General features: G+C 34.8%; 1 protein-coding gene across 2 annotated transcripts in view; it reads right to left on the reverse strand.

Annotated features, from left to right (window-relative positions):
* ATR (ATR serine/threonine kinase) overlaps positions 1–24,333 on the reverse strand; it is a 40,019-nt gene that overhangs the window by 2,277 nt on the left and 13,409 nt on the right. The window contains exons 18-46 of one of the 2 annotated variants that reach the window (XM_056499152.1): positions 23,518–23,648; positions 23,199–23,342; positions 22,262–22,355; positions 21,459–21,584; positions 19,814–20,020; positions 19,510–19,623; positions 18,470–18,585; positions 17,475–17,595; positions 16,489–16,626; positions 14,999–15,206; positions 14,332–14,510; positions 13,351–13,515; positions 12,916–13,007; positions 12,246–12,337; positions 11,697–11,874; positions 10,342–10,518; positions 9,796–9,955; positions 9,127–9,306; positions 7,689–7,831; positions 7,139–7,236; positions 6,082–6,311; positions 5,243–5,377; positions 4,427–4,627; positions 3,966–4,109; positions 3,063–3,213; positions 2,240–2,396; positions 1,960–2,113; positions 876–1,027; positions 523–628 (exon numbers count right to left, since the gene is read on the reverse strand). In XM_056499152.1, coding sequence (XP_056355127.1) covers positions 523–628; positions 876–1,027; positions 1,960–2,113; positions 2,240–2,396; positions 3,063–3,213; positions 3,966–4,109; positions 4,427–4,627; positions 5,243–5,377; positions 6,082–6,311; positions 7,139–7,236; positions 7,689–7,831; positions 9,127–9,306; positions 9,796–9,955; positions 10,342–10,518; positions 11,697–11,874; positions 12,246–12,337; positions 12,916–13,007; positions 13,351–13,515; positions 14,332–14,510; positions 14,999–15,206; positions 16,489–16,626; positions 17,475–17,595; positions 18,470–18,585; positions 19,510–19,623; positions 19,814–20,020; positions 21,459–21,584; positions 22,262–22,355; positions 23,199–23,342; positions 23,518–23,648 — 4,293 coding nt within the window. Of the gene's footprint in view, positions 1–522; positions 629–875; positions 1,028–1,959; positions 2,114–2,239; positions 2,397–3,062; positions 3,214–3,965; positions 4,110–4,426; positions 4,628–5,242; positions 5,378–6,081; positions 6,315–7,138; positions 7,237–7,688; positions 7,832–9,126; positions 9,307–9,795; positions 9,956–10,341; positions 10,519–11,696; positions 11,875–12,245; positions 12,338–12,915; positions 13,008–13,350; positions 13,516–14,331; positions 14,511–14,998; positions 15,207–16,488; positions 16,627–17,474; positions 17,596–18,469; positions 18,586–19,509; positions 19,624–19,813; positions 20,021–21,458; positions 21,585–22,261; positions 22,356–23,198; positions 23,343–23,517; positions 23,649–24,333 lie in introns of both variants that reach the window. The other variant, XM_056499151.1, reaches the window with a different exon arrangement.

Here is a 24,333-nt window from a genome sequence, read left to right on the forward strand (position 1 = left end):
GAAATTTTGCACAGGGGGAAGATAATTAAAAAAAGCTGTACTTTGGATGAATAAGACAGCATCAGCTAATAAAGAAACAGTATAAAATTTTAATTTTAATCACTTAATTCTTGATATGTACCAAGGCATGTATTTATTAAATAATAAACATCCAGTCAGGAAAAGCACAAAAATACACATGGAAAGGACTCCCAATGTTACCATCACTGTAAATCTGGAGGACAGTACAAATGAGGGGTAACAAGATCCATTGCTTCTGCTGATCTTGTCCTTGGTTTAGTAACACAAAAGAATTACAGGCTTTTTTGGTTTGATTATTTAATAGATAAATTACATTTTTTATCAGTATAAAAATATCTTTATAGATCAAAATTATGATCAGAAAGATAATAAGGAATAATCAGAGAAATTTTTGAACAGAAGAAAAAAAGAGATGAAGTTTCAATTGGGAAATATGTAACTTGTTACAATAATGGACATTTAACATTTCAATAACTTAGGTTGTGTTTGTTTTAAACTCACCTTTTCATTGACAACTTCTCCAGTTTCATTCACCTGGGCTTTTGTGTTCCCTTTAACAGGTTTACTCCATTCCACAAGAGGATCATGGAGAAAAGTCTTCAAGACACTAAATAAATAAAAAATTTAGAAAAGGACATGATACATAAAATACATTTAATTTTCAAAACACAAACTGACAGGAGCTTGTAGTTATACTATATTTATACTGCTTTGTATTTAGCTCCATGTCATGGTGAGAGTGAGCTGCAGGACAGGCATATGCTGGAACTGGCATATTCCACAGCAGTTAACTGTTTCCCACGTTTAGACTGCAGCCAGCTTTGAGGCATCTGTAGCAAAAGCAGCTGCCCTACCTCATCAGAGGCTCCCTCTGATCACGCATCAGCCTCAGGGTGACTTCACAGGCTCTTCGGAAGAGACCTTCTGTTCCCATGGGGCCCATCCCATTAACCATGTTGTGAGTGAGTCGGAAAGGAACGATTTCCGGAACTTCAAAAGTTTCTCCCTTTACAATGAGAAAAAAAAGGTATGCCTCAAGTGTTTTAAGCATTATTAAAGAGTAACATTTGCATAGGCTTTAGGTTTTTTCCTCCATCTTTGTCAGTGGCAGTTTCCCAGCTGGCAAGAGATGTTTGCTTAGCTCATAGTCCTACTCAGATAAGGGGAAATTACAGTGAGTAAATAATAACTTGTCCAAATAACCTCTTTTTCCCTGTTTTAACACACTAATACATATAAAATGTATAAAATTTTGTTCTTAAATATATATTTATGCTCTGTAGTCTCATTGCAAAATGCTGACTTTTCTTTTATAATATGCAAGTTAGCTTAAAAACATTTTTTTAAAATAAATGTTACACAGGACAATTTAGACTTACTAAAAAGAAACCAGAAGAAATAACCTAACAATATTTCTACCTCACTTATCTGAATTAAAAATGCCACATGTCCCACACCATAAGCATCTTTCAACTGAAACACCAAAACTCCAAAACCCAATCTGGCCACAACTTCTGCTGTTTATTTTACAGAACCGTTAGAAATTTTGTGATGAATTTGTGTGAAAGAGAACAAGAAATTCTCCACAGCAGCAGAATTCTGAATTTAGCAATTACAGTTTTGTTTGGAGGGTGATGTGGAGAGGGAAGAGTCATAAATACAAGGAATCTAAAATTTGGGCTGTTTCAGTGTATCCACATCAGGTCATCTGATACTGCTAAATCAAAAAGTTGGTTTTCACTGAATGCAGCACACAGAACAATTACATCCTCTTTATATATCCCAGGCTTTTTTGGGCTATAAATACAAGACAAAGTGAGGCAACGAACACAATGGATATGTTAAAGTAAAAATTTGGAAAAAACCCTGAGACAGTAGAAATGTGTAACTTATATGCATATAACATACAGAGCACATTGAGCAAGTGGTATTTCTCACCTTATTGAAAAGGCAGTTGAAATCCACATGCACACACTCCCCAGTGAAGGAATCAAACAGGATGTTCTCCCCGTGGCGGTCTCCCAGCCCCAGGATGTAGCCCACCATGGACATGACGGCAACGGAGCGGCAGTAGGCTGACCTGCTGTTGTACCTGTGGAGATACAGCAGGAACTCTGAGGCACTGCCTGGCTTAGCTTCCTCATCCTGGAGTCCCATTAAAACTTAGGGAAATACATAAGGTAAATGCTCTTGAACTGGCCCAATCCCAGCCACTCACCATGAAGTTGGGTCAGGAAATGTTCTAAGAAACCATTCATGAAAGACAGGAGGGTGACGAGGCAGAAGGACCTCTTTGAACATTTTCAGCTTTTCAGGCAAAGGTGCTGACTTTGGAAGCATGTGCTGCCGCAGTTCTTTCCCAGTCATATAAATACCTGCAACAGACTTCCTTAGTTAGGCAGAAGAAATCCCCAAATACAAAGCCTTATATGTACTATTACAATATGGTAATTTAATGAAAATAAATGTCTCCATAAAGTTGAAATAAATTATCAAATGAAAAATAATCTATAAATCATGTCAGCTGTGGGGTACAGGAAGGTTTTCCCCAAACGTTTATTTCACTGATCAGAAAACTGCTTTGTTAATAAGAAATTCAAAAGAAATCTGATTTTTCTTTTGGAAAGCTGCTGTATTCTAAACCTTGATTCAATTGTTTATTATCTTAATTATCGCACATAAATGTAACAGAAATTAAAAATAACAAATCAAATCTAACGAAAAGGTTTGCAGTATTTTTTATTATTCAGTGTTGCACATAATCCCCATGCTGCTGAAACAATTTACATCACTGTATGTAGGAAAGTAACTAAGATGCCAGTGGTATCAGTTCTTGTAGGGGACTTGTTCATTCCAAGCACCGTCTTCCATTTTAGAGCAAAAGTCTACCACACTACATATGAATAATAATATATTACAGACAGACTAAAATACATGTGACTACATCTTCCTAGAATGCCTGTCTCTTGCCATTTGTTTCATTTACTTAGTAAGATACAAGCACTTTAAAAATACCAAAAAACTTTTACTATAATCTTTACCTTTCTCCTTATAAAGTTTTATCAGGATATTTCTTAGACCAGCAGTGTTATTCACCCACTCAATTATGCCACATTCATCATTTAATGGAATCACTGCGTAGGTGCGGATATGGAGCTCTCGCCTACGGGACTCTGCATCTTTTCTTAAGCACTATTCACAAAAAGAAAATGAGATTAACATATAACACAGATAGGATCACAATGGATCTATAGAATTTACATTCTATCTATACTTTCCAATCGCACAATCTAGAATTTACAAATCTAATCTTCATAGTCTGCAGCAGGTGAAATGAAAGCAAAATGTGTATCTGTTCTCCAAAGTAAATTTAAAAAAGAGGATTTTGCAATAAAATAGTCAAATTGTGTAACTTGTACAGGCTTAAATCCCTTAAAAGCAATATTTGCAATAAATGTTTTAGTGTTTCAGAGATGCTGTCATTTGCTTTAACCTCACAAAGAAGACATGGTACCTTAACCTTAAGCATATTGCTGAAAAGCAAAACAGAATTAAAATAAGAGGTTTGACAATACCTAAGCATGAAAAGATTAATTTACCTATGTTTTATAAAAAATACTAGAAATTACTAAGCAAGAAATATTAAGCATGACAGCAGAAAGTCTGCAGCTATTTATTTTTTGTATTGCCCTTTTTTTTTTTTTTTGTCTGGAATAAGTAATTTCTTGGCAGAATATTGTAATTTGTTATTGTTTTTACAAGTCTGTAAGAAGTCATACAGTACCAGTTGCTACTGGTTTTTGCTGAAATAAGGTATTTCAAACCAGTTTACTTTTCTGCCAGTGAGCTTTATCTTAAGCTAAATTGGCTTTTTTTTGTTAGCTAGCTCAGTGCTCTGTCCTGGTCAATAAGTATAATGCACCCTATTGTCTCATTTATCAAACCTTATTGATAAGGGAGTTGAATTCCATGAGCCGACAGTCTTTTCTTAGATCATCTTTTGGCTTGCACATCATAATGTAAGATTTTCCATCTGAACCTTTCAAGGTGATCTTTTTTGGCTTTTGAAGTGAGGCAAGAATTTCCACCTAAAGAAAAATGAAGTTCTTTACTAACATCTGTATCAGATTATCCAAAATAAAGCATGCAATTGTAACAAACCACTGCAACCAATTGTGTTTGCACTTCCACGGTGCTGCAGCACATTAACTTCAGACCAAAACTTTATCTGAGTGCCAAGGGGCCACACCTGCCTCAGGCTGCTGTGACAGAAGCCACTCAGTTTCCACAAAAGTAATGGTGGAATTTCCCTACTCCTTTCTCCCATTTCTAGAGAACAAAGATGTATTTGCAGCTGTGTTTGTTTAACATGAAGTGAAAAAGCAGGTGTCAACGAGAGCCTTACCGCATCATCAAAGCCTGCAATGTAGGCCCAGCAGCCAGGAAAAGGGTCATGGTTAGCATGGGCACCAGGAATTGAAGGAAGAGTTGGTATCATTACAGATTGTAAGGGAATGAGAATTTCACTGAATGTGGGCTCTTCTACTAATCTTTTCAGTGCCTTGAAATGAATATTCATGCTTAATGTTGAGCTATTTCCATCAACCTTGAAAAAAAAAGATCAAAGTTAGAAGTAACATTTCGAGTTAACAAACACTTAAAATAATACTCACATTAACTAATAAATAGCCTAGAATAATAAATGCTAATTGTAATAGGAAGAACAGCAAGCTACATTTTAAATTAAATAATCAAGAAGTAAATATATCTGGCTGTTATGACAGACTTATTTTTCACTTTGAATATAAATACAGAATAATGAAAGAATTAATTCAGTTCTATCTTTATTATCAAATTAATTTGTTCATAAAAGCACAACTACCCTATTTTTACAGTAAAACTCTGAAAATTAATGATATGCGAAAATACAAACAATGTAAAGCCCATGCACTGTTAAACAAGCATTATGTACTGAAATATTTTACAGTGTACTTGAGAGCTATTTTAAATCTTTTACAATTTAGTCCAGATTCTGCTAAACTGTAGTAATATTATGAATTAATAATAATAAATATCGATATATGATAATTATTAATATAATAAAGTATTATTAATAAAATAATATTATGAATTGGCTAATGAAAGCAACCAGAAGCAGCTTTTGCATGACATTCTTGAATAATCCTACAACATGCATTAATTTGTTTATTTTTGTAAGTACCGGTTTGTTGCAGAGTTCCAACAGCTTGTCCGTAAGGCGTGTGGCATCTCCAATAAATTTTCCTAAAGATTCCTTCATGTGAATAGCTCTGTTCAGAATTTCCTTACATCTATTGACACGCATAGGGTAAGAGGACTGGAAAAAAATTAAAGTTAAAATTTATTAAACAATGAGTTGAAGAATTCCCCCCAAGTAATTAATATTCTTCCCTCTATTCATTGCTTATCATATTAAATATCTGGAGAAGGGTGTGCTTCAATTGAAAAGCTGAAGTGGTATTGTTGCTGAGTGTGTGGGGGGTACTTCTGAGATCATTCTTGAGAGTCCCATACCAAAAAGGCCAATATTCACGAATATGTCAGTGTATCATGAAGGTTATTTCACCAGCCTAAAGATATAGTATGCAGCACACTTCCCAGTCTGTTTTGGAATGACCTTACTGCCAATTAATTAATTGTACATCTATCTACTAAATTGATTCTTTGATTATAGGACTGTAAGTACAATAACACAATTAGTAAATATAACAAAATCTGTTGCCCATAACTACACAATTAATCAGCTATTTGGTATTCAAATTTCCTTTCCTAATACACCATACAAGTTTGGATGCATATCAGCATTCCAGTTTGGAACATTTAAACTGTAATATTTGAATTAAGACTGCAATAAAATAATTTGCAGTGATGGCATTGATATCCTCTTCTACAACACTGTATCACAACAAATGCAACTCTCAAATCCTTCTTATCAGCTTAGAGTAAAATAGGTTATATTTACATTTCTGAGAAAAACAGTTTTGTAAACTAAATAAAGGTGTAGCTATACAATCAAGGTACCTTGGACACAGCAGTCATCATCCACATTGCTTGCTGTGGATAGGCTAAAAACACTTTAGCAACAATCACCATCAGAACTGCAAAGACTTCATCATGAGAATGGCAGATTCGGGAGATGAGCTGAGAAAAGGCTGTCAGGAACTGGTAAGGTGCCAGGTGATTTGTGTGCTCTGTAATCACCTTGTTTATTTTAGCCAGATCATTTTTCATTTGAACACGCTCTGAACGACCTGCTGAAAAATAGAAAGAAAAGACAATGTTCCTGGTTCTCCCCACTGGAAATGGAAAGTCATTTAAATCAAGGGTATAGAATCATATTTTGCTGGCAATTTCATAAGCCAAAAAAATTGAAGGCAACAAAAAAAGCTCCTACTGTAAAGTTCTTTTTAATACAGCATACAGGGACTGAATACATAGGGTATTTAACTAAGCAGAATACCAGGAAATTAAATCTCCTTATAGATCAAGGAGCACAACTGTTCTGCTTCACTCCAGACCTGCAAGCAATCTTTGCAATTTTCATTTGTACCAAAATCTCCCATTCAAAGTACATCTGTGGTATTAGGTTCACATGCCTTCATGTTCCTGCCTACAAGATTTTTTTTCCCCCTTTATTTCCCCTTCATAAAACGAGGCGGAAAATTTCAGTAAAATTCCTTAAAAGACTGGAACCAAAGCAAATCGAAAAAAAAGCCCCAAAATCTAACACTTAACTGTAGCAAGTGCATACAAAACTACTACTCATCACTCATGAGGCACCTTAAAAGTGGTGATCAGGGGCATGCAAGGATTTTCCATGTATCTAATGACTTCAGTTACCCAAGGAATGATGCTGCCTCATTATATAAGTGAAAAAATTCTGGACTATAAATTAAAATATTAATACTCTCCTGCATATTAACATCCTGTATTTTACAAGAATAGCAGTACTTCCTTGTTTCCATATAACATCAGGCAAGAAATCTAAACAAGGAACTGTAAGTATACTTCACTGCTCTTTCAATCATCTATTCAAAAGCATGACATGGGAACTATATATTTGGAACAAATGTTCTACCTTTATCACACTCATATGCTTTTGCTCCAAAGTCCAGCCATAAAGATAGCATTCTTGGCATTGACTGATAGATGAATTGGTTTCCATACTGTAAAGACCTGTGATTACGTGTTTAAATCAAAGTATGTTAATGATGTATATTAGAAGTAATACAAATTTTACATTCTCATTTGTTTAATATTTATTAATATAGCAATATTTATTAATATATTAATATTTAATATGAAATAATATGTCATTCTAACTTTAGAAATTTATGCCAGCATTTTAATGCATCTGCAACAACCAAAAATATACAAAGGGTTTGTTTTTATTACTCAAAACCACAGATTAAATAATTAACTGTCTGACAAAAGATACAATTGCTTAGTCAGAAGTAAAAATAATTATGTATGAAAACAAAAAGGAAGCATGTAGTATTTTGTTTTACAATAGTGCAAAAAAATTGGAGTCAGTCTGAACTGGTGAAAGACAATATATTCCTACAGAAATGTTTTTTCCCAGTATAATTGTCATCCTTTATAGAAGGTAAGCAAAGTTCCCCTCTAACCTCCCAAAATGATGAACTATGTATCTAATCAGATCTCCTTGTTTTTCCATCTTGTTGTCAGTTACCATTGGCATTAATTTATCATAGTATTTGGCAAGATAAAAATGTCCATCTTCCCATTCTGGCAAGAAAACTGTAACATCCTGCAACAAAATCAAAATGAGATAATTTCTTCTGAGAGGATGTTAACTTAAAATTAAAAAAATAATAGAATTCTCAAGAAAGAAGAATCTAGTATTAGTTACATAGTGCCGAGTACATGCAAAAAATTGTTGTTAACCCTGTAACTCCAAAAATTCTAATTTTGCCTCAAGATAATTGCCTCTTCAAACTAGAAGTCTGTTTTTAAAATACCTTTTGGTTTTGGAGACAGACAATTCAAGACAGAATGATATGGAATTCCTGAACCTGGTTCATTAAAATAAGATTCCTGATCGTAATAACTCAGTACTGAGTTGCTTAGAGCTTTTTGGAAAGTGAAACAGCATGATATTAACAGTTGGAACTCAATGATCTTTCTGTCCTTAATGAATCTTTGATTCCATATTTTTCACATTTTTTTTTCCTTCTAAATCATGATGTTTAAAAGAAAAACAAAAAATTGTGTGACATGTATTAGAAAATAAATAATTGGTGAGAGGCACATCCCTTCTCTAGTAACATTGGCTTCTTTCCTGTGCCAATACTTAGCAGAGAGTACTGAGTATTAGTGTTTTCATAGAATTTGCTGAAATTTCATTTGTTTGCATTATTTCTACCTTCATTTGATTTGATACATTTATATTTTTGTCTAAATGACTTTTGCAGAATTATGTTATAGTAAGAGAGCAGTAATTATTAACTGTATTAAATGCCGAAACCTGGACAGGAGACATGCTGCTTTTAAGGAAGCATAAACATCTGCATCTCCTACTGTATTAGGAGGCAATATTAATGCCAAAAAGTATTTCACATGCATCACAAGATGAAGCATGCAGTGCTGTGTTAAGAAGATCATACCAGTTGTCCCTTGTCATAATTCTTCAGAGACTGAAGCACATTTGAATCATAGTTACAAGTCACTACCAGAGAGAGAAATAACACTGAAGAGCAATGCAATGGATCACCCAGTCAACTGTGTGTATTTGGAGTAGCTCATATTTTAGTGAGGAATTCTGATCTGTGCAAGCATGAGAAAAAAGCCATGCTTCTGCAACTGGTTTATTTTAAAACAATTATATGAACTGCAGTCTTCCCTGTACTGATGTGTCACATTAAACTTGGGTAACACACATAAATCTTTACAAGAAGAACTGCTTCCCTCCTACACATCAATGCACTATTTAATCTCATTTATGCTATACTTGGTTGACATCATCAGGAGCAGAACAACAGCTTACTTAAGGAATACATTATTATTGAAAGCTCCTGCCTTGTTAACAGTAGTATTCCATATTACCTTATACTTTTTCATGACTGCATTGCTTTCAAAGTTAGCAGTTTCCTCCATAAATCTGCCCACTAGCAGCATTGCCCGACCATGGATGAGCTGATTTTTGCTATTGGAGGGTGCTTTATTTTCAGGGAAGCATAACTCAACCCCCTTCTGGAGAACAATTAGTGCTTCATGAACTTCACCCTAAGGGAAAGACAAAAAAACATTTTATATACTTTAAATAAGGGAGATGCAAAATTCCCCTCTTAGAGCTGTTATTAAGGCAAGGCTATGTCTCCCAATGTGTTCTAGGCCATTCTGGCTGTGGTAATTGAATACTGCTGACTACAAATGCCTTCAGGTGTACCACAATAATTTCTCTGACGTTTGCTGCCTACTGCTGTTAGTTAAAAGGAAACGAATTAAGAAGAGGTCTACTATTAAAATAATTTAAATTTGCATTGACAGAGGCAGGTAGTTTTATACTAGTTTTATACAGAGGTGCCAGGAAAGTCAATGGGTATAGAACAGGGCTGACCAGCAACTGGAGGATCAGCTGCAATGTGTTGATAGTCCCAGCTGACATATCTAGCTTTACATATGCTGATTGTGTGCCTTTTCTTTTCTTGAAGAAAACTAAAAATATTATTTTCTTGCATTTAGGAAATTAAATTCCATTTTTGCTTTCCTTACCTTGGACCAGAGCCACTTTGCTCTTTCTACATAAAGTTCGGAGAGCGTTGATTCCCCAGCGTTCAGCAGAGCGTTATAGGCAGTCTGGTGATGCCCAGCCTTCCTTGCAACTCTGGCGCTCTGGAGCCAGCACTGACCAACAAGCTCACTGTAATCCTGGCTGCAGGGACATTTTTACATAAAATGAAACATTTTCATTTTGAGTGCTACTTTAAAATCTGAAGTAAAAGTCACAATGTGTTGAAACACAAGTTGAATTTCTCAAGAAATAACATACTACATAATGATAATTTAAAACTGTTTAAATACATTTGTTTCACCTTTTTTCCATTTAGAACTAGAAAAAAATACACTTTCTACCTGTTTATTCCTTCTCTTTCCTTTATACACCACTTCTCCTTCTTATTTTGAAGGTACATAATATCAGAGTACTACTTCTGTCTGCAACAAATTCCCAGAGTTTTATCTTCTCTCTTTTAACACACATATGGAAACCCACATTATTACTGAGAATACAACACAAACAAGAAACAGTCATGTCCTCACCTTTTACTGAGACTAAGCAAAGCCCTTCTCAGTGCTAAAATGGGTTCTTTTGCTCTGTAGGAGTTTTGGGTCATTTCAATACGAGCACACCAGTTCAGGGAATCTCTACTGTGGTCACCATCTGGTTGCTGAAACATTGGCCCAATACTGTGTTCCAACTCACATAGCATATGCAACCTGTGTTAGCAAAATAAAGGCAAAAAAATGGTGAGAATTGATTGCTGTTTGAGATACATATAAATTTTACAAAGTTTTTGCAATTTTCTTTCTAAAAGTTGGCCCTGTAAATAATGTCACACAGTAGGATTTATTCTAAAAAGCAAAAATGCAGCAAAAGCAAGTACATAAAATCAAGGATTTATAAACTGATTAATTTTTTCATCAATATTCTTTTGCCAAGGTGCTAAACAGCGAGACAATGTAGATCACTAAGAGAGGAAGTCAATCTTTAGAAAGAGTACTTCTATCCATTACTTTCAGCAACAATTCTTCAGAAAGTCTGACATTTTCAAGAAATCCCATTTTAAAAGCGATATACTTTGACTTAAAGTGAAGTTATTCCATTTATTTCAAAATACCATTACTGTTAGTATCTGCCACTGCATAGATGGAAAGCTGAGTGGTTGTAAATGCCTCACTTCTCACTGGCAGAGAAGAGTGGGTACAAATATAGTGGGTACATCTGACAGAGATAAAGTGATCCTTGAAACACTTCCAAACAGCTTGGATCAGTGGCTAAAGGAAACTACTTTGAAACACTTCTTTCTCAATACCCTAACTTCATTCCTCAAACGACACTGCAGAAATCACCAACAGAAAATAGAACGGAGAAGTAATTAAAACATGCACTTCAGCTGGCTTCAGCCAGTATCTTGCCATAAGGATGCAAAGGAAGTATTGTCTTTATTCAAAAAGGCTACTCACTTTTTAGTCTACTGCAGCCAAATTAAAAGTTTATTAATAAAGAAAAGGGATGAGGTTTAATTCTCACTTGATAAAAAAAGGAGTGCTTTTCAGCCTCCATACAGCTAAAAAGCAATGCTTTTAAGTTAATGGAGTTACTGGCCTATTTGTACTACTTCAAGCATGGAATTAAATTGCTGGTTTTTATGACCCAATGTTTACATTTGCTTGCTAGCTGATTTGGAAAGACCATATCACATAGTTTTATTGTGAATGTTTTCCATGGACTATAAATATAAATTCCTAATTAATCAAAGGCCTTCAGTTGGATGAATATTTTTTTAAAAAGTGATAAAAAAGTACCATTTACTGTAGAAATGCAAAATTCTTGCTGCTGCAAACTTGATTACATGATTTCTGAATTTAACAATAGTGACATGAAAATGAGAAACCTGATAATGTGTTCATATCCTCGCTGATAGGATCCTCTTTCAAAGCTTGCTGCTGAAAGGGGCACAATCTGTTCTGCTCGAACGACCTTGAGGGTCTCGTAAAAAGCTGCTTCATTTTTCTTCTTGGCTGATAATAATAAATGTCCCAGTCTGACACTCCAAGTAGTGGACTTCACATCTTTAGGGAGAAAAAGAAGACTGCTTCTTTAAGCAGCTTAACTTGAACATGCTAATTTGTCTTAATATACTACTGGAAAAATAACTTTTTCTCAGAACTAAGTAATTGCATGTTAGTAACAGTATAATTCAACTCCACAATCTACCCAGCCAAATAGACTCAAAAGATACATGCACTGGAAACTTCTGCTCAAAGACTATACAATCAAATACAGTTACAAAATCCAGAACACAATCAGAACCAACCTCCCTACCAGTAAAATCCAAAACAAATGACAATAGCTGCCCCTAGATTCAAGATGATTAAACTAAAACATACAATTGTTCAGAAATGCAATGAAGTATTAATATTTATATATTATGATAAGTTACCTGAAGCCAAATAATTTTCCAGTAAATCCCACTGTGATAGTTTCCAGGCTGCTTCCACTCTGTAAGTGTTCAATTCAGAAATCCATTCAGACCTATTAAAAGAAAACAAAGGCAATACAATTTTGTGCTGTCTCCTCTCAGTTTGTTAATCCTACATTATGTTAGCAAGTGTTCTTTACATAAAACTTCTCTTACTTGAAAAGAGGCAAGATAAGCTTGCTTCTAAAGAAAGTCAGTAAAACCAAAGGACATGCATTGATAACAAATAAGAGCTGTACAACATGATCCCACAAATGCAATCTCCAAAGAGCATATTTAACTTCTGTGGTATACATCAAAAACTACCAGCTTTTAATCCATCTACCTATTAGACTATAAAAGACCAATGGAATCAGTGACATGGGAAACAATGCAAAAATTCTATCTAAGAAATTAAAGCACATACCAACACTGCTCACAGTGCAGACAAGAACTATGAACATTTCTGGACTTGAAATAAATAATTTATAGATAAGGCACTCAGAGTCTTCTAGCTTCCTGTTACTAATTCAATTATGTTTAATTGAACTAATGAAATGTTTGATAATGAGCAGAAATGGCTACTGAGACAGAGATTTATACCAGAGCTTCATGTTATTCAAATGAACTGTGTATTAGATGCTTACAGTACCTGTTTGCAAGCACTCCATTGACCTGAGTTATTACAGCAGATAACTGACCAAGGCCTAACATGGACTTCACTGCACCATGATAGTGAATAATCTAGAAAGAGGAAAAAAAAACCCAAAACAACAAATGAAAACCCCCATACACATTATTGAAATTCATGGCAATCTGAAGAAAGAAATATGCCCATTTGTGTGATTTTGAATACAAAAGGCATAACTAATTGTACCGTAAGAGAAATGATCATTCAAAAAATCCAGTAAGAGATTTGTTTCAGTTCATAAGCCACTTCCAACAGCAATAGTTATTTAGCAACTGGCAAAATAAACACTTAGATTCTTATTTTATTTCAATATTCTGAGAAGTTTTTTTGCCTTAGTCGTCTGTGAGCTAAGATTAAATATAATAATATTTATTAAAAAGGAAAAAAAAAAGATACCTGATCAGGTTCCAGCTGAATAGCCCTATCATAGCAGGCTGTTGCATCCCTTAACAAGCCAATGCTTTCATGTTCAAGGATTTGTTCTTTGAGAGATGGCTCTGCCTTCCGAATGGCACTCACCCCGGCCACTCCATCTGGCTCGTGCATAGCAGCATACAATTTCTATATTCAAACAGAATTGGACATGCCCATTAAAAACAAGCAGTTATTTCATAGATAATGTGCAGAATCACAGAACTGCATGAATATGAAGCACTCACTACCCTGTAGCAATAAATTTTCATGGAAGATGTCAGTTTTGCCAGGCTCCTTCCAAAGTTGAGCCCTACTTCTGCTTAGTAAACAGTAATATTTATGATCTCATACTATTGATAGAATACCACATAAAGTTGCCTGAAACCATCTGTATAAAGAGCAAAATAAATATCCTATTATTACATGATAGGATAAAGATGATTACTTTTGGTGAAAAAGCAACATACTAAGTTTTTTTCAAATTTGAAATGTCACTGAGAAATATAAACCATAGGGAACCACAAACAGGATCATCCCACAGGTTAAAATACTTCTTGAAAATAATTTCTATAATTTGCAACACCTTTAGTATTGGCTCTTTTTCTACTTTAGAATAAGCCACTTGGAATTTCTTCAAATGTAATTTGGCACTTTTTTTTTTTTTGTCATTTTAGTTGGCTGTATTTTCTGGTAAAAGTTACAGAGCCAACTTCAAAGCAATAAATGTTATACTATCAACATTTATTTTCAGGAATTTACAATCTTTTGTTATAAAATAGAAAGCTCCTTTTCATATAAAAAGCATGTCAAGCAAGAGAAACTACTAAATATTGCTGAAACACAGATGACTAAACACTTACATTCAATAAGTACCCAAATAAATATTTTCTTTGACCAAGCTTTATTCATCATACATATTTTCATCTTAAAATAGAAAACAAAAGCAAAAAAGAACTTCAGAACCTGAAGAAATCCAAGATGTTCCTGAATATTTTGTTTCTTCTCTGTTATAAATGATTCAAAGTGCATCACAGCCCTTGTGTAAGCCTTGGAACGAAATGAGGCCACAGCCAGTGTATCCTGGGGAATGAGGTCTAGAAAGCGTGTCACATTTTGATATTCTCCATAGTCCTCACTTGATGCTGTTGAAGAGACACATTAAAAACTTTGTAAATTGAAATTTCATTTATAAGTATTACTTTATGCATCAAAATTCAATTAATTCATTTAACAATTTAGTGAGAATAGTACTAATTAAAGAACACGGTTTTCTCTTCTGTCAACAATAATTAATTTAGAACCATTCTAGTGAACTTTCTACATTTTATTATATATAATATTACACATGTCATATAATACTATATTCAGTTAACTGAATGTTTAGAAAACTATCAGGAAATGAACATTACTTTGTTCAAATTTTATATCTCTATTCCTTGCAACAGGCATTCAGAACAATCCATTTGGGGTGGAAGGGGTGGCAACCACAATATGATACTAAGAAATCATAAAAGAGATTACATATTATACTAATACATTTGTAAATGGTCATAATGTGAAGCTGCAAACATAAAAAAATACCTATTTGAATAATGTAAATGCCATTTGAAATAAAATAAGCATCTCTCACTTTTTAGATCACTTCTGTCTTTGCTAGACTTGCTAGCATTTTTCTCAGCAATGAGTGTTTGGAACTTATGTCTCGCCCACTGAGTGAGATGATCCAGCATGGAGAACACTGTCTGTGTGCTCAGCTGGCTCAGATCAGATGCACTGTCCTCAAGTCTCCTGCTGGACTGGTCATCGTGTTTCAGAACAGCCATGATCTCCATGTAAACCTACACAGAGGTGAAAGACACAAGTGTCATGCCCACAGCAAAATAGCAGGAAACAGCAATTAACACAAAAGTCAAACTAAAATACTAAATATTTTAAGTGCATATTTTGATAATTTGGACATTATTTTCATGATCTTGTTGTCCAATTATTTCAAAAGGAAGAAATGGCAAACCAAACAGAAGCTGTTTTTAAGGGATTCCCTACAGGGAGAAAGTCTTGAGGTTTCAAGACACAACAAATGCTACTGCACCTCTTCTACAAATACAATACTTCAAGATTTGGTATGAATACAATTATCTACTGGTCATGAGATTACAGATTTACTTTTTAGCTTCTGTTTAAACAAATGCCATGACAAAATATCTGTTTCTGTTTGTTTTAATCCATAAAATATGACTTAACATAAATAACAGATGCTTATTTTGGATGTACTTGCTCACGCAAGAAAAATCATCACACGCCTCTACACACCCACAATATTTAAACACAGATATTTTAGCTGTGAAATTTCAAATAAATGGAATGTAAGTTATACTTTTCAGTATCTTCTAATGCCTTTGTTTCAGCTAGGATATGCTTACAAAGAGTCCTTGCAGACTTGCATCTCTCTGTACATGCATGTGCTGCTCCCAGTAAAAGTGGCAGCATGCACTGACAGCTCAAGTAAATGGAAGGAAAGCAGGATGACTTCTCCCCCACCCCTACTTTGTTACAACACATCTATGAATCCTGCTCCACGTGAATCTGGCAGCTGAATAGTTTGTCCACTGAAATTGTAATTGTATGTAAAGGAGAGGAAAAAATTATATGTCTGAATTTTTGGAATTATACAAGTTCAATTTACTGGCAGTTTTTGTTGCACTCTTCCTCTTTGTACCACTCCAGCTGTTGATGTTACTGCAGTCATAATTAACTAATAATGTCTTATCCTAGGCCCAACCGATGGAAATCCACAGAAGAGCCATTCCAACACAAACTCATATGAGTATATTCAAAACTCTGTTAGAAAATTATTATTATATTATTATAATATAATAATAATAATAATAATAATAATAATAATAATAATAATAATAATAATAATAATAATAATAATAATAATAATAATAATAAATTATTTATATTTATATATTATTATATATTATTATTTATATTACTAATACACAGAAAGGAGTTTAACACCTGAACAATTTAGTCATGTAGGCCTAGAGATCTGAGCAGCTTTCATGAAGAACAGCTCCTGACCATTTCTGTGAAAAACACTACCTTAAAAAATCTCACCTCTTGTTGATCCTCTTGACTGCATCCCAACAAAACATAGACAAGGATGTGTGGAAGCAAATAAATTGTCACTTTATAGTCATTTTTCATCATAATACTGCAGCAATCAAAAACTTTTCTGGCAAGATCATGTCGCACCTATAATAAAATATTATTTCCAGGAAAAGAATCGTTACAAAAGGGCAAATACATGAACAATCAACAGATTTCCTTCTGCTAATGAACACAAATTCTAGTCCCTTGAAGAAATTTAAGATACCTGTCTCCTACAGAAGGTTCATCAGACTTAAATCTGCAACAGAGATGCCAGATGGCAGCTGCTATTACATGTTACTGACAGCACTGCTTCCATTTCCACTTCTCCATGTGCTTTGCACCATTGTGAACTTGCACTAGCCATAGAAAAAACTTTAAGGCTGAGAGTCTACTACTACACTCACCCTCTCTTCTGCCCTTAAAAGCCTGCAGAAAGTAGGATATTATGAAGACATTCAACTCTTCTCTGTCTGAAAGAGGACTGAGTTACTGAGCTATTTTAAGTTGATTCACTTCTTATAATGGCTGATTTGGAAGTGATGTTTTCGGTGGGTCACTTAGATATTGGAAAGGGAAAAGAAAAAAATACAAGTACTTTTTATGTGTTGGGACTGTGGAGCTACAGGGAAATCTTTTCAAAACTGAGAAGTTAAATCCAGAAGCATTTCAGACACTTTTCACAAGCATTTGTCAGTGCCCTCAGTTTCACAGAGTATCAGAACAAAGGCAAGTTTCCTTGATTTTTAGCTTCAACACTGTGAAGCCTCACCAGGAACCAGTGCTGGGAAAGGGGAGTGCAGTACCCTGCTGAGGAAGCAGGAAAGTCCTGTAAGAGGCCTGTAGCCAAGAGACATATTCACCCATCCACCCCTAACCTGCAGAAACTGAAATGAGGTTTAAAGAGCCTTGCTGTCTTACAAAGAGCATTACAGAAAGATTTCTTTTCTTACCTTTGTTATAAGGTAACCTGCCCATGTTGCTGACCATTCTGCAAAATTATCACCTAATTTGCTTAAGTAAATTGGCTTCTTCACCTTAGACCAGTTTACAGCCTTCTGATAACTCTTATACCTGTAATTTTGAAATATCCATTTAATAAAATTAACTTTTCACTTAATACAGTAAATAGCACAATGCTAGTTATGAAATTCCCTCTCTAGAACAATATTAAGCTCTGTCTTCTGTATCTTTAAAAATAGAATTAAAACCCCCACTTTCAGTAGTCAACATCTTTTATTCTAGAGCTTCTTAAAATGAAACATGACATAAAAATTCTTATAAATTTAGGTTGTTTGTAAGTATATTTTAAAGTGCTATTCATAATCAGTTTTAACAAATGGAGTTTGATTAATATTTGAGTACTATGTTCTTGATAGGAAAAATCCAGAGCATACATGAAAGCCGAGAAAGGCAAAAAAGTCTGTTTTCTAAAAAGGTAAAGCTTATCACAGGAGAGCATGACTGCCTTCATGAGGAAATAGCAGGGAAACATTGATTATTTCAAGTTAAAACACCAACATATTTTGAAGTTTCATTTTATTGAATTAATGATAAAAATAATGTGAAGAAAAAGTCAAATTAAAACTCAGTGAGCTTCTCCTACTTCTATAGAAGGTAGGAGTAATAGAATGCTAATAGATTTGAGTAGAGGGGAAAGAAAACAACCAAAAACTTCAAAATACCATATAAGTCACTGCTCTAGGAACAAACGGGCAGACCTGGGCAAAGTATAAGCTCCGAGTTTTGCTTGACTGATTTAGAGAGAATTACATTCAAGAAAGTGCTAATTCCACTTTTAGTAGAAAGATCCTATTTCGATTTTGTATATATACATATTACTCTTCCCAGACGAGTGACAGTCACAAAACCATATGAGATTAATACTAGACTGGAGAAAAAAACCCCAGATCAGTTATGAAAAGCTGTTCCTTAAGCTGTCATATACCGTGTGTTTAAGTGAGGTTCCAAGATCTCCTGCACATGCTCAGGAAACCTCCTCCAAAGCCTGGAGCCAGAGCAGTCAGTGCTTGTCTCTCTACAGTCATAGATGGACAACAACTCCTGAAAAGGCATGGTTTGCATCACCAAGTTACCACTGAGAATTTTCATGACCACAGTACAAAACCTCGTGCATATGATCAAAACCCTGTGTATATGATATGATATTTCCAACCAGAATTATTCTATGAGAAGTAATGAGAGAGAAGTTATGGAATGCTTAATTCAGGAATCATAACTGCAAAATTGTCATCCAACACTGTTAATCCCCTGTTACTAGGCAGTTTTGATTTCAGTTACTGATTCCCCACATTTTCCATTGGACCTTATTATCTTGTATTCTTCACATCTGCCAATAAGCCAGGACTAGATTTTAGTTTGAATTCTCCTAGTGCATGAAGTGCACTATCTTTTGCAAATGCTAATAAAATTCTTGTCCTGCTGACTACATAGGGTCACCTATTTTCTTCTGGACTAAAGAACTGTCCTGAAGTTTTCATAAAAATATTAAACATCAAAAGCAGCAAGAACTAAAAAGAAACAAATTCCCCCCCCCCACATCCGCTAAATAAAACCAGCACAAAAGACTAGAGCCTGAAAATAAGGGTAGACTCCCCTTTCAGTTGCATCTTAAAAGTATAAGCAGAAACCATTCTAGGAATACTGCTTTTCATTTCTGCCTGTGCAACTTGAACTAATTCTAAGCCACTCTCAGGATTGCTCATTAATCCCTACGTATGGTCTGCTAGTTACCTTTAAAACATCAGATGCCTCCTAAAATATTGTTACACAAAAGCAAACAGATCTATCTTATTTGAGAACTACGCAGTATACTATGTGTACTTTATAATTTAAATCTGCTACAGGATGAAGTTTCAAATACTTAAATATATACTTCAAAATGAAAATTTGTATTGCATAGTTTTAAGTCCAATGTTACAGAAAATAATCTGTGAAATAAAAGTAGCATTTAACCACATATCTTACCTGAATTGCATACGCTGCAGAATCCTGAGCATGAACATTGTCAGCATAAGCAAGGAAAGCTCTGGTCAGTTCCATTAACAATCCATAGGCAAAATTTGGATCTTCCACTCCAGCCTTAATCACAAACAGAAACAGAGTAATAGCTGTATCTTTAAATAATCACTTGGAAGTGTTACTCCAAACTGTTTTAGGTGATACAGCAAGTCCAGGTTTTCAAAGGGTCTAGAGATAAGGGGTTCCCTCCTTCCAAGGTTTTTTAGAAGATCTCTAATGCTAAATAAAACACTACTGCAGTGCTTCTTACCACAAATGTGAAGTGCTTTCCTTGAGTTTCACTTGTTGAGAAATCGAGCCTGCCGGGATCTATGGCTCCCAGTTCACCTAAACATTCTCCACAGAGCAGTCGAGCTTGGGAATTTGCATCCTGGCAGCCGATGAGAAGCACTGTCACCAGCTGGGAGATGACCGGCTCCACGGTTTCACTGTCTGTGACATACTTGATCAATTCTTCCTAGGAAGATGAAGAATGAAGATGAGTTATTCCACAACCATATTTATAAATAATCTCAGAAATCTTCGACCTGTAACTCACTTCTGACTTCATTTAGCTATGACTTCAGGTTGTAACTGCAGTTTAGTTGCACTAATCTGCTGCTCACCCTAGGAAGGATAAAATAAATGTTGAGGGATTTGGGCCTCAGTTAATAATGCTGTCATGGCCAATACTGTATTTCATTATCATGCACCTCTCTACTAACTCCATTTTCTTTCTTTGTCTTACCAAGTACCTCTTTTCTACATTATCTTTTCCAGTTATTTATCGTCCTTATGTGTTCCAATACTTCCTCCCAATTTCTTTCATGCAACTGTTGTCATACTTTCTGGGTTTGCTGCCATTTCTATTCTTACTATTTGCCATTTTTTTTGGACATTTCTTCCCTCTCAAGTCCTACAATGCCCAAGGTTTAAGTTCTTTGACCAGTGCTCATCATTTTAATTGGGTGTCCTTTCTTTTTTTCTTTTGGCCTAGCTTTTATTCCTGTTTCCCATTTAGTTCAAATACAGAAAAAATATCAAGATGTTTGTCATTGTTCTGCTTAATGAAAACTGAAACCACAGCCAACATAACAGAGCAAATAGTTCTACAAGCTGTGGAACTAATTAAGTTTGATTTGCCTCAATTATTTTGCTAGACTTCAAACTCAGCAAGGCAGGATTTTGTTGATCTGTGCTGCAAGAATTATTGGTTGACCACGAGTACACACAATGATCATTTGTTCTTTTAGCTGGACTTTTTTTTTTTAATTTCTCGCTAAAGAGTGTCCCACAGTCTTAAAACTACTAAGGGTACAGATTTTTTACTTTTTCTAATGGGTCACACACATCCTCTGGCTAATAATCACACAGAATTGTAAAGCACTGTCTTCAGCTTATACATAGCTATAAAATTTTTTTTAATATGATCAATGGATTCAAATTTTTGAGGGTGGAAGACAAAGAAGGAAGAGGAAAAAAAAGATGTGAGGTGGACAAACACATCTTAATTCTTTCACATATTACACACACACACGCGCGCGCACATGCACACACACACTTGCTTTTATGAATGAGGCTCCTGATGCAAAAGCCACACATGCCCTAAACTGACAATAAGCCCACACAATAAATTGAAATGGACTTCTTAGATACATCTTTTCTCAGAGTTGAAAAAAAAAACAAACGTACACTAGCCTTGCTGAATCACAAAAATTGAAGGATTTCAAAGTCCACCTACATGGAGGTGTCATGAAAAAGAATCCATTTTCTACATTATATGAAGAAACAGCTGAGCGAACTGAGGAGAATAACCCAGTTCAAGTGAACACCCTGTAACAATAAGAAGTTTTAGACTTTTGGTCCAGATGCTAGTTTGGTTTATTTTTTGTTCTATTGAAGGAGGTTTTCTATACCTGGTTTCTATACAATGTTTCTTTCAGGCTGGTAAGAGCATGAATCCGAACATCCACATTCTCGTGTTGAATAGCTCTCATAGACAGCTGCAGAGCTGTCTGCAAGTCTGTGCTTTTGGAGGATTCCTGAACAGGACATAAGAAGTTCAAGTTAAGTGTAACAGCATCTCAAAGAACACAAGTACAAACACACATGGAAATAACTGCCTTTTTGCCTACATTCTCACCTATATCCATATACCATTGTCTTCTTGCCTATTTTTAAAAATGCTTTATTCAAAAACGTGCAATATTTTACTTTTGGAGAAATATAATGATGGTGTAAATAAAAATTATAAAATCAGAAGGAAATGCTTCACTTAAAGTCTGTCTAAAATCAAATTAATTTCTACTTTTGTTGTGTCACTCCCACAAAGTAATTCCCTACTATCTACTTCTCATCTATTATCTAATCATTCTGAGGGCAAGCAAATGAAATGGCCCATAGACTACTCCTAAAAAGAGACAAACTTTGCTCCCTGTAAAGTGAATATGCCAATAGCTAAAACTGTTGACTTCTCATTTTATAACCTGTCACAAGGGAGATGAAAAGTCAAGGTTCAGATGATGCTACAGAAACAAGAATGTTGAACATGAGTATATTTTTTATTCCTAAACAAGAATCATAACATGCTTCAAACAATGCCTGTGGTGTAGGCAGATAAAAATATTTCCACTTAACAATACACTTTACATGTTTTCCTCAGTTGTCATGAATTCATTTGATGCAATAAAGCCAAGCAAATAAATAAAAGAAGTTGTACCTTTCTGTATTCCTGAAGGACAACCTGAACTTCTCTTAGTTCAGGAAGGTCAGGTAGAAAATATATTTCATGTAGAAAGTCTCGCACTACATCCCTAATAGTTATCAAAAAAATATTGCAAAGAATATGGCAAACATTAGTTGAATCAGAAAAACCTTAAAAACCCGTCAAAAGAAAGCAATGAAGAAATCTCTTTCAATATTGCTACTACAGCCTTCTACGAGAGCCTTATTATTTATATCACTACCTTTTATTGTAAAAACTGTTGGATGAAAACCCAACAAAAGTAATCAAAGATATTAAGTATCAACATTCTTAAAAAAAAACCTTTTAAACTACAAAATATAAGATGAAAAAGAATTATGACTCAACCTTATCTTCAAAAAGGTTAAGTCATGAGAATTAAAGTATTTTGTATTAAACTTTGATTTTATTTTCAGTTGGTGTGACCATTTAAATCGGAATGTTTGAAACCTTACTAAATATAATAATCTGTGCACTTCATAATTATACCTCTAATTACTGAAGAAAACAAAGAACTCATTTCCTCCCCATTTCCAATTCTGTACACTTCTCTTTAGCTTAAGAGCAAATTTAGCAATCATCATTATTCTGTAGAGGAAAGTAATTTTCCAGATCAGCACAATAAACACACTGAGGAAAAGCTGGTAGGAGGCAGTGTCTGTATGGGCTGTAACTAAGACACAACATCATATATATTTATAAGGACAATATAAAAACCCCTTTTCAGATGAGGCTATCAATTGTTACAATTCAAGATCTCAAGACAATTTAGAGAAGGGGTAATTTTATAGAACAACAACTATTTAGCAGAAAAAGAAGTTTCCTCATCTCAGTGCTGGATGACTTGAATTTAGTTATCCCCAATCCTGTCACAGTATTTAAACCATATCACTGAAAATGTTTTGTGCAGTACCTGTTCTCCACTATGAGGAAGTGGAATATTGCTGTGGTTTCCTTGGGTTGGATATGTATTAGGGGCAATAACACTACTATCACATGGCTGAGCAAGGAGCCAAGGTAGGAATGGTCCAGACTTCGAACAAAGCAATCCCAGGCTCTAAATAAGAAAAGGCAACGGAACAATATAATCAATTATTTTTCTCTGCAGGAAACATTTCAGATGAGTCATGAGAAACAGTGTGGTTTATATTACTGTCCTGAACAAAACCAGACAGTCTATTAAAGGACAGAAATAGCAGGGATTTCACTGTTTGGGTACACCATCAGTTTACCTGCAACACAGTTCTGGGAAGTCATCCTTGTATCTCAGGGCTGTTCTCAGTGTGGTCATCATCTTCACTCTGACCGAACTGACATGTTTGGGACCCATGAGTGTCATTAAAGACCTCAGGCTGTTTAAAGCCTAGACACAGGAAAGTCATTTTAGTGTATTAGATACACAGCAAAACATGTAAGAGTCATAATTTCATTTTTTGTGTATTAAAATCAGTCAACACTTGCTTAAGAAATCAGACACTAAGACATCAAAATTAGTTTGATGTTTTAATAAAGAATTTAGATTTAGGAAAAAAAAGGGTCAAAGGGAATTTCTAATGACAAGATTGTAACAAAATCCTAGATTACTTAGGCTGCTGACAGATTGATGAGGGAAGAACAGTGGACACCAAAGGAGTTAATGATTATACATGTCTATTATAAGACATGACTAACTATATATCCCAAGCTGAAAAGGGAAGGCTTAGGAAATAAAGGAAATAAACAAGCTTGCGTTCAAAAGAAAAACCAAACCAAGAAAAGCCCAACAGAGTTGACATACAACTGCTCACAGAAGTGACTGGCAAGCATCAGGGAACAAGTGGTCAATGAAAGACAGAAGAGAAATACTGAGATGCCGGAGACATTTCAGTTACAGTAACATTACACCAAAGAAGGCAGCAAAATGTCCAGCATGACAGATCAGTAACACAGGAATAAACCTGAGCTTGAGAAAAGGTCATGCAAGGGGAAACTCACCAAGAATGAAAAACAGAAGGGAAGATAGAAACAATAGCAGATGCAGCAAAAGAAATGCTATACAAATTAAGAAA

This window comes from Oenanthe melanoleuca, chromosome 9 (genome assembly GCF_029582105.1).
Source record: "Oenanthe melanoleuca isolate GR-GAL-2019-014 chromosome 9, OMel1.0, whole genome shotgun sequence".
Classification (NCBI taxonomy): domain Eukaryota; kingdom Metazoa; phylum Chordata; class Aves; order Passeriformes; family Muscicapidae; genus Oenanthe; species Oenanthe melanoleuca.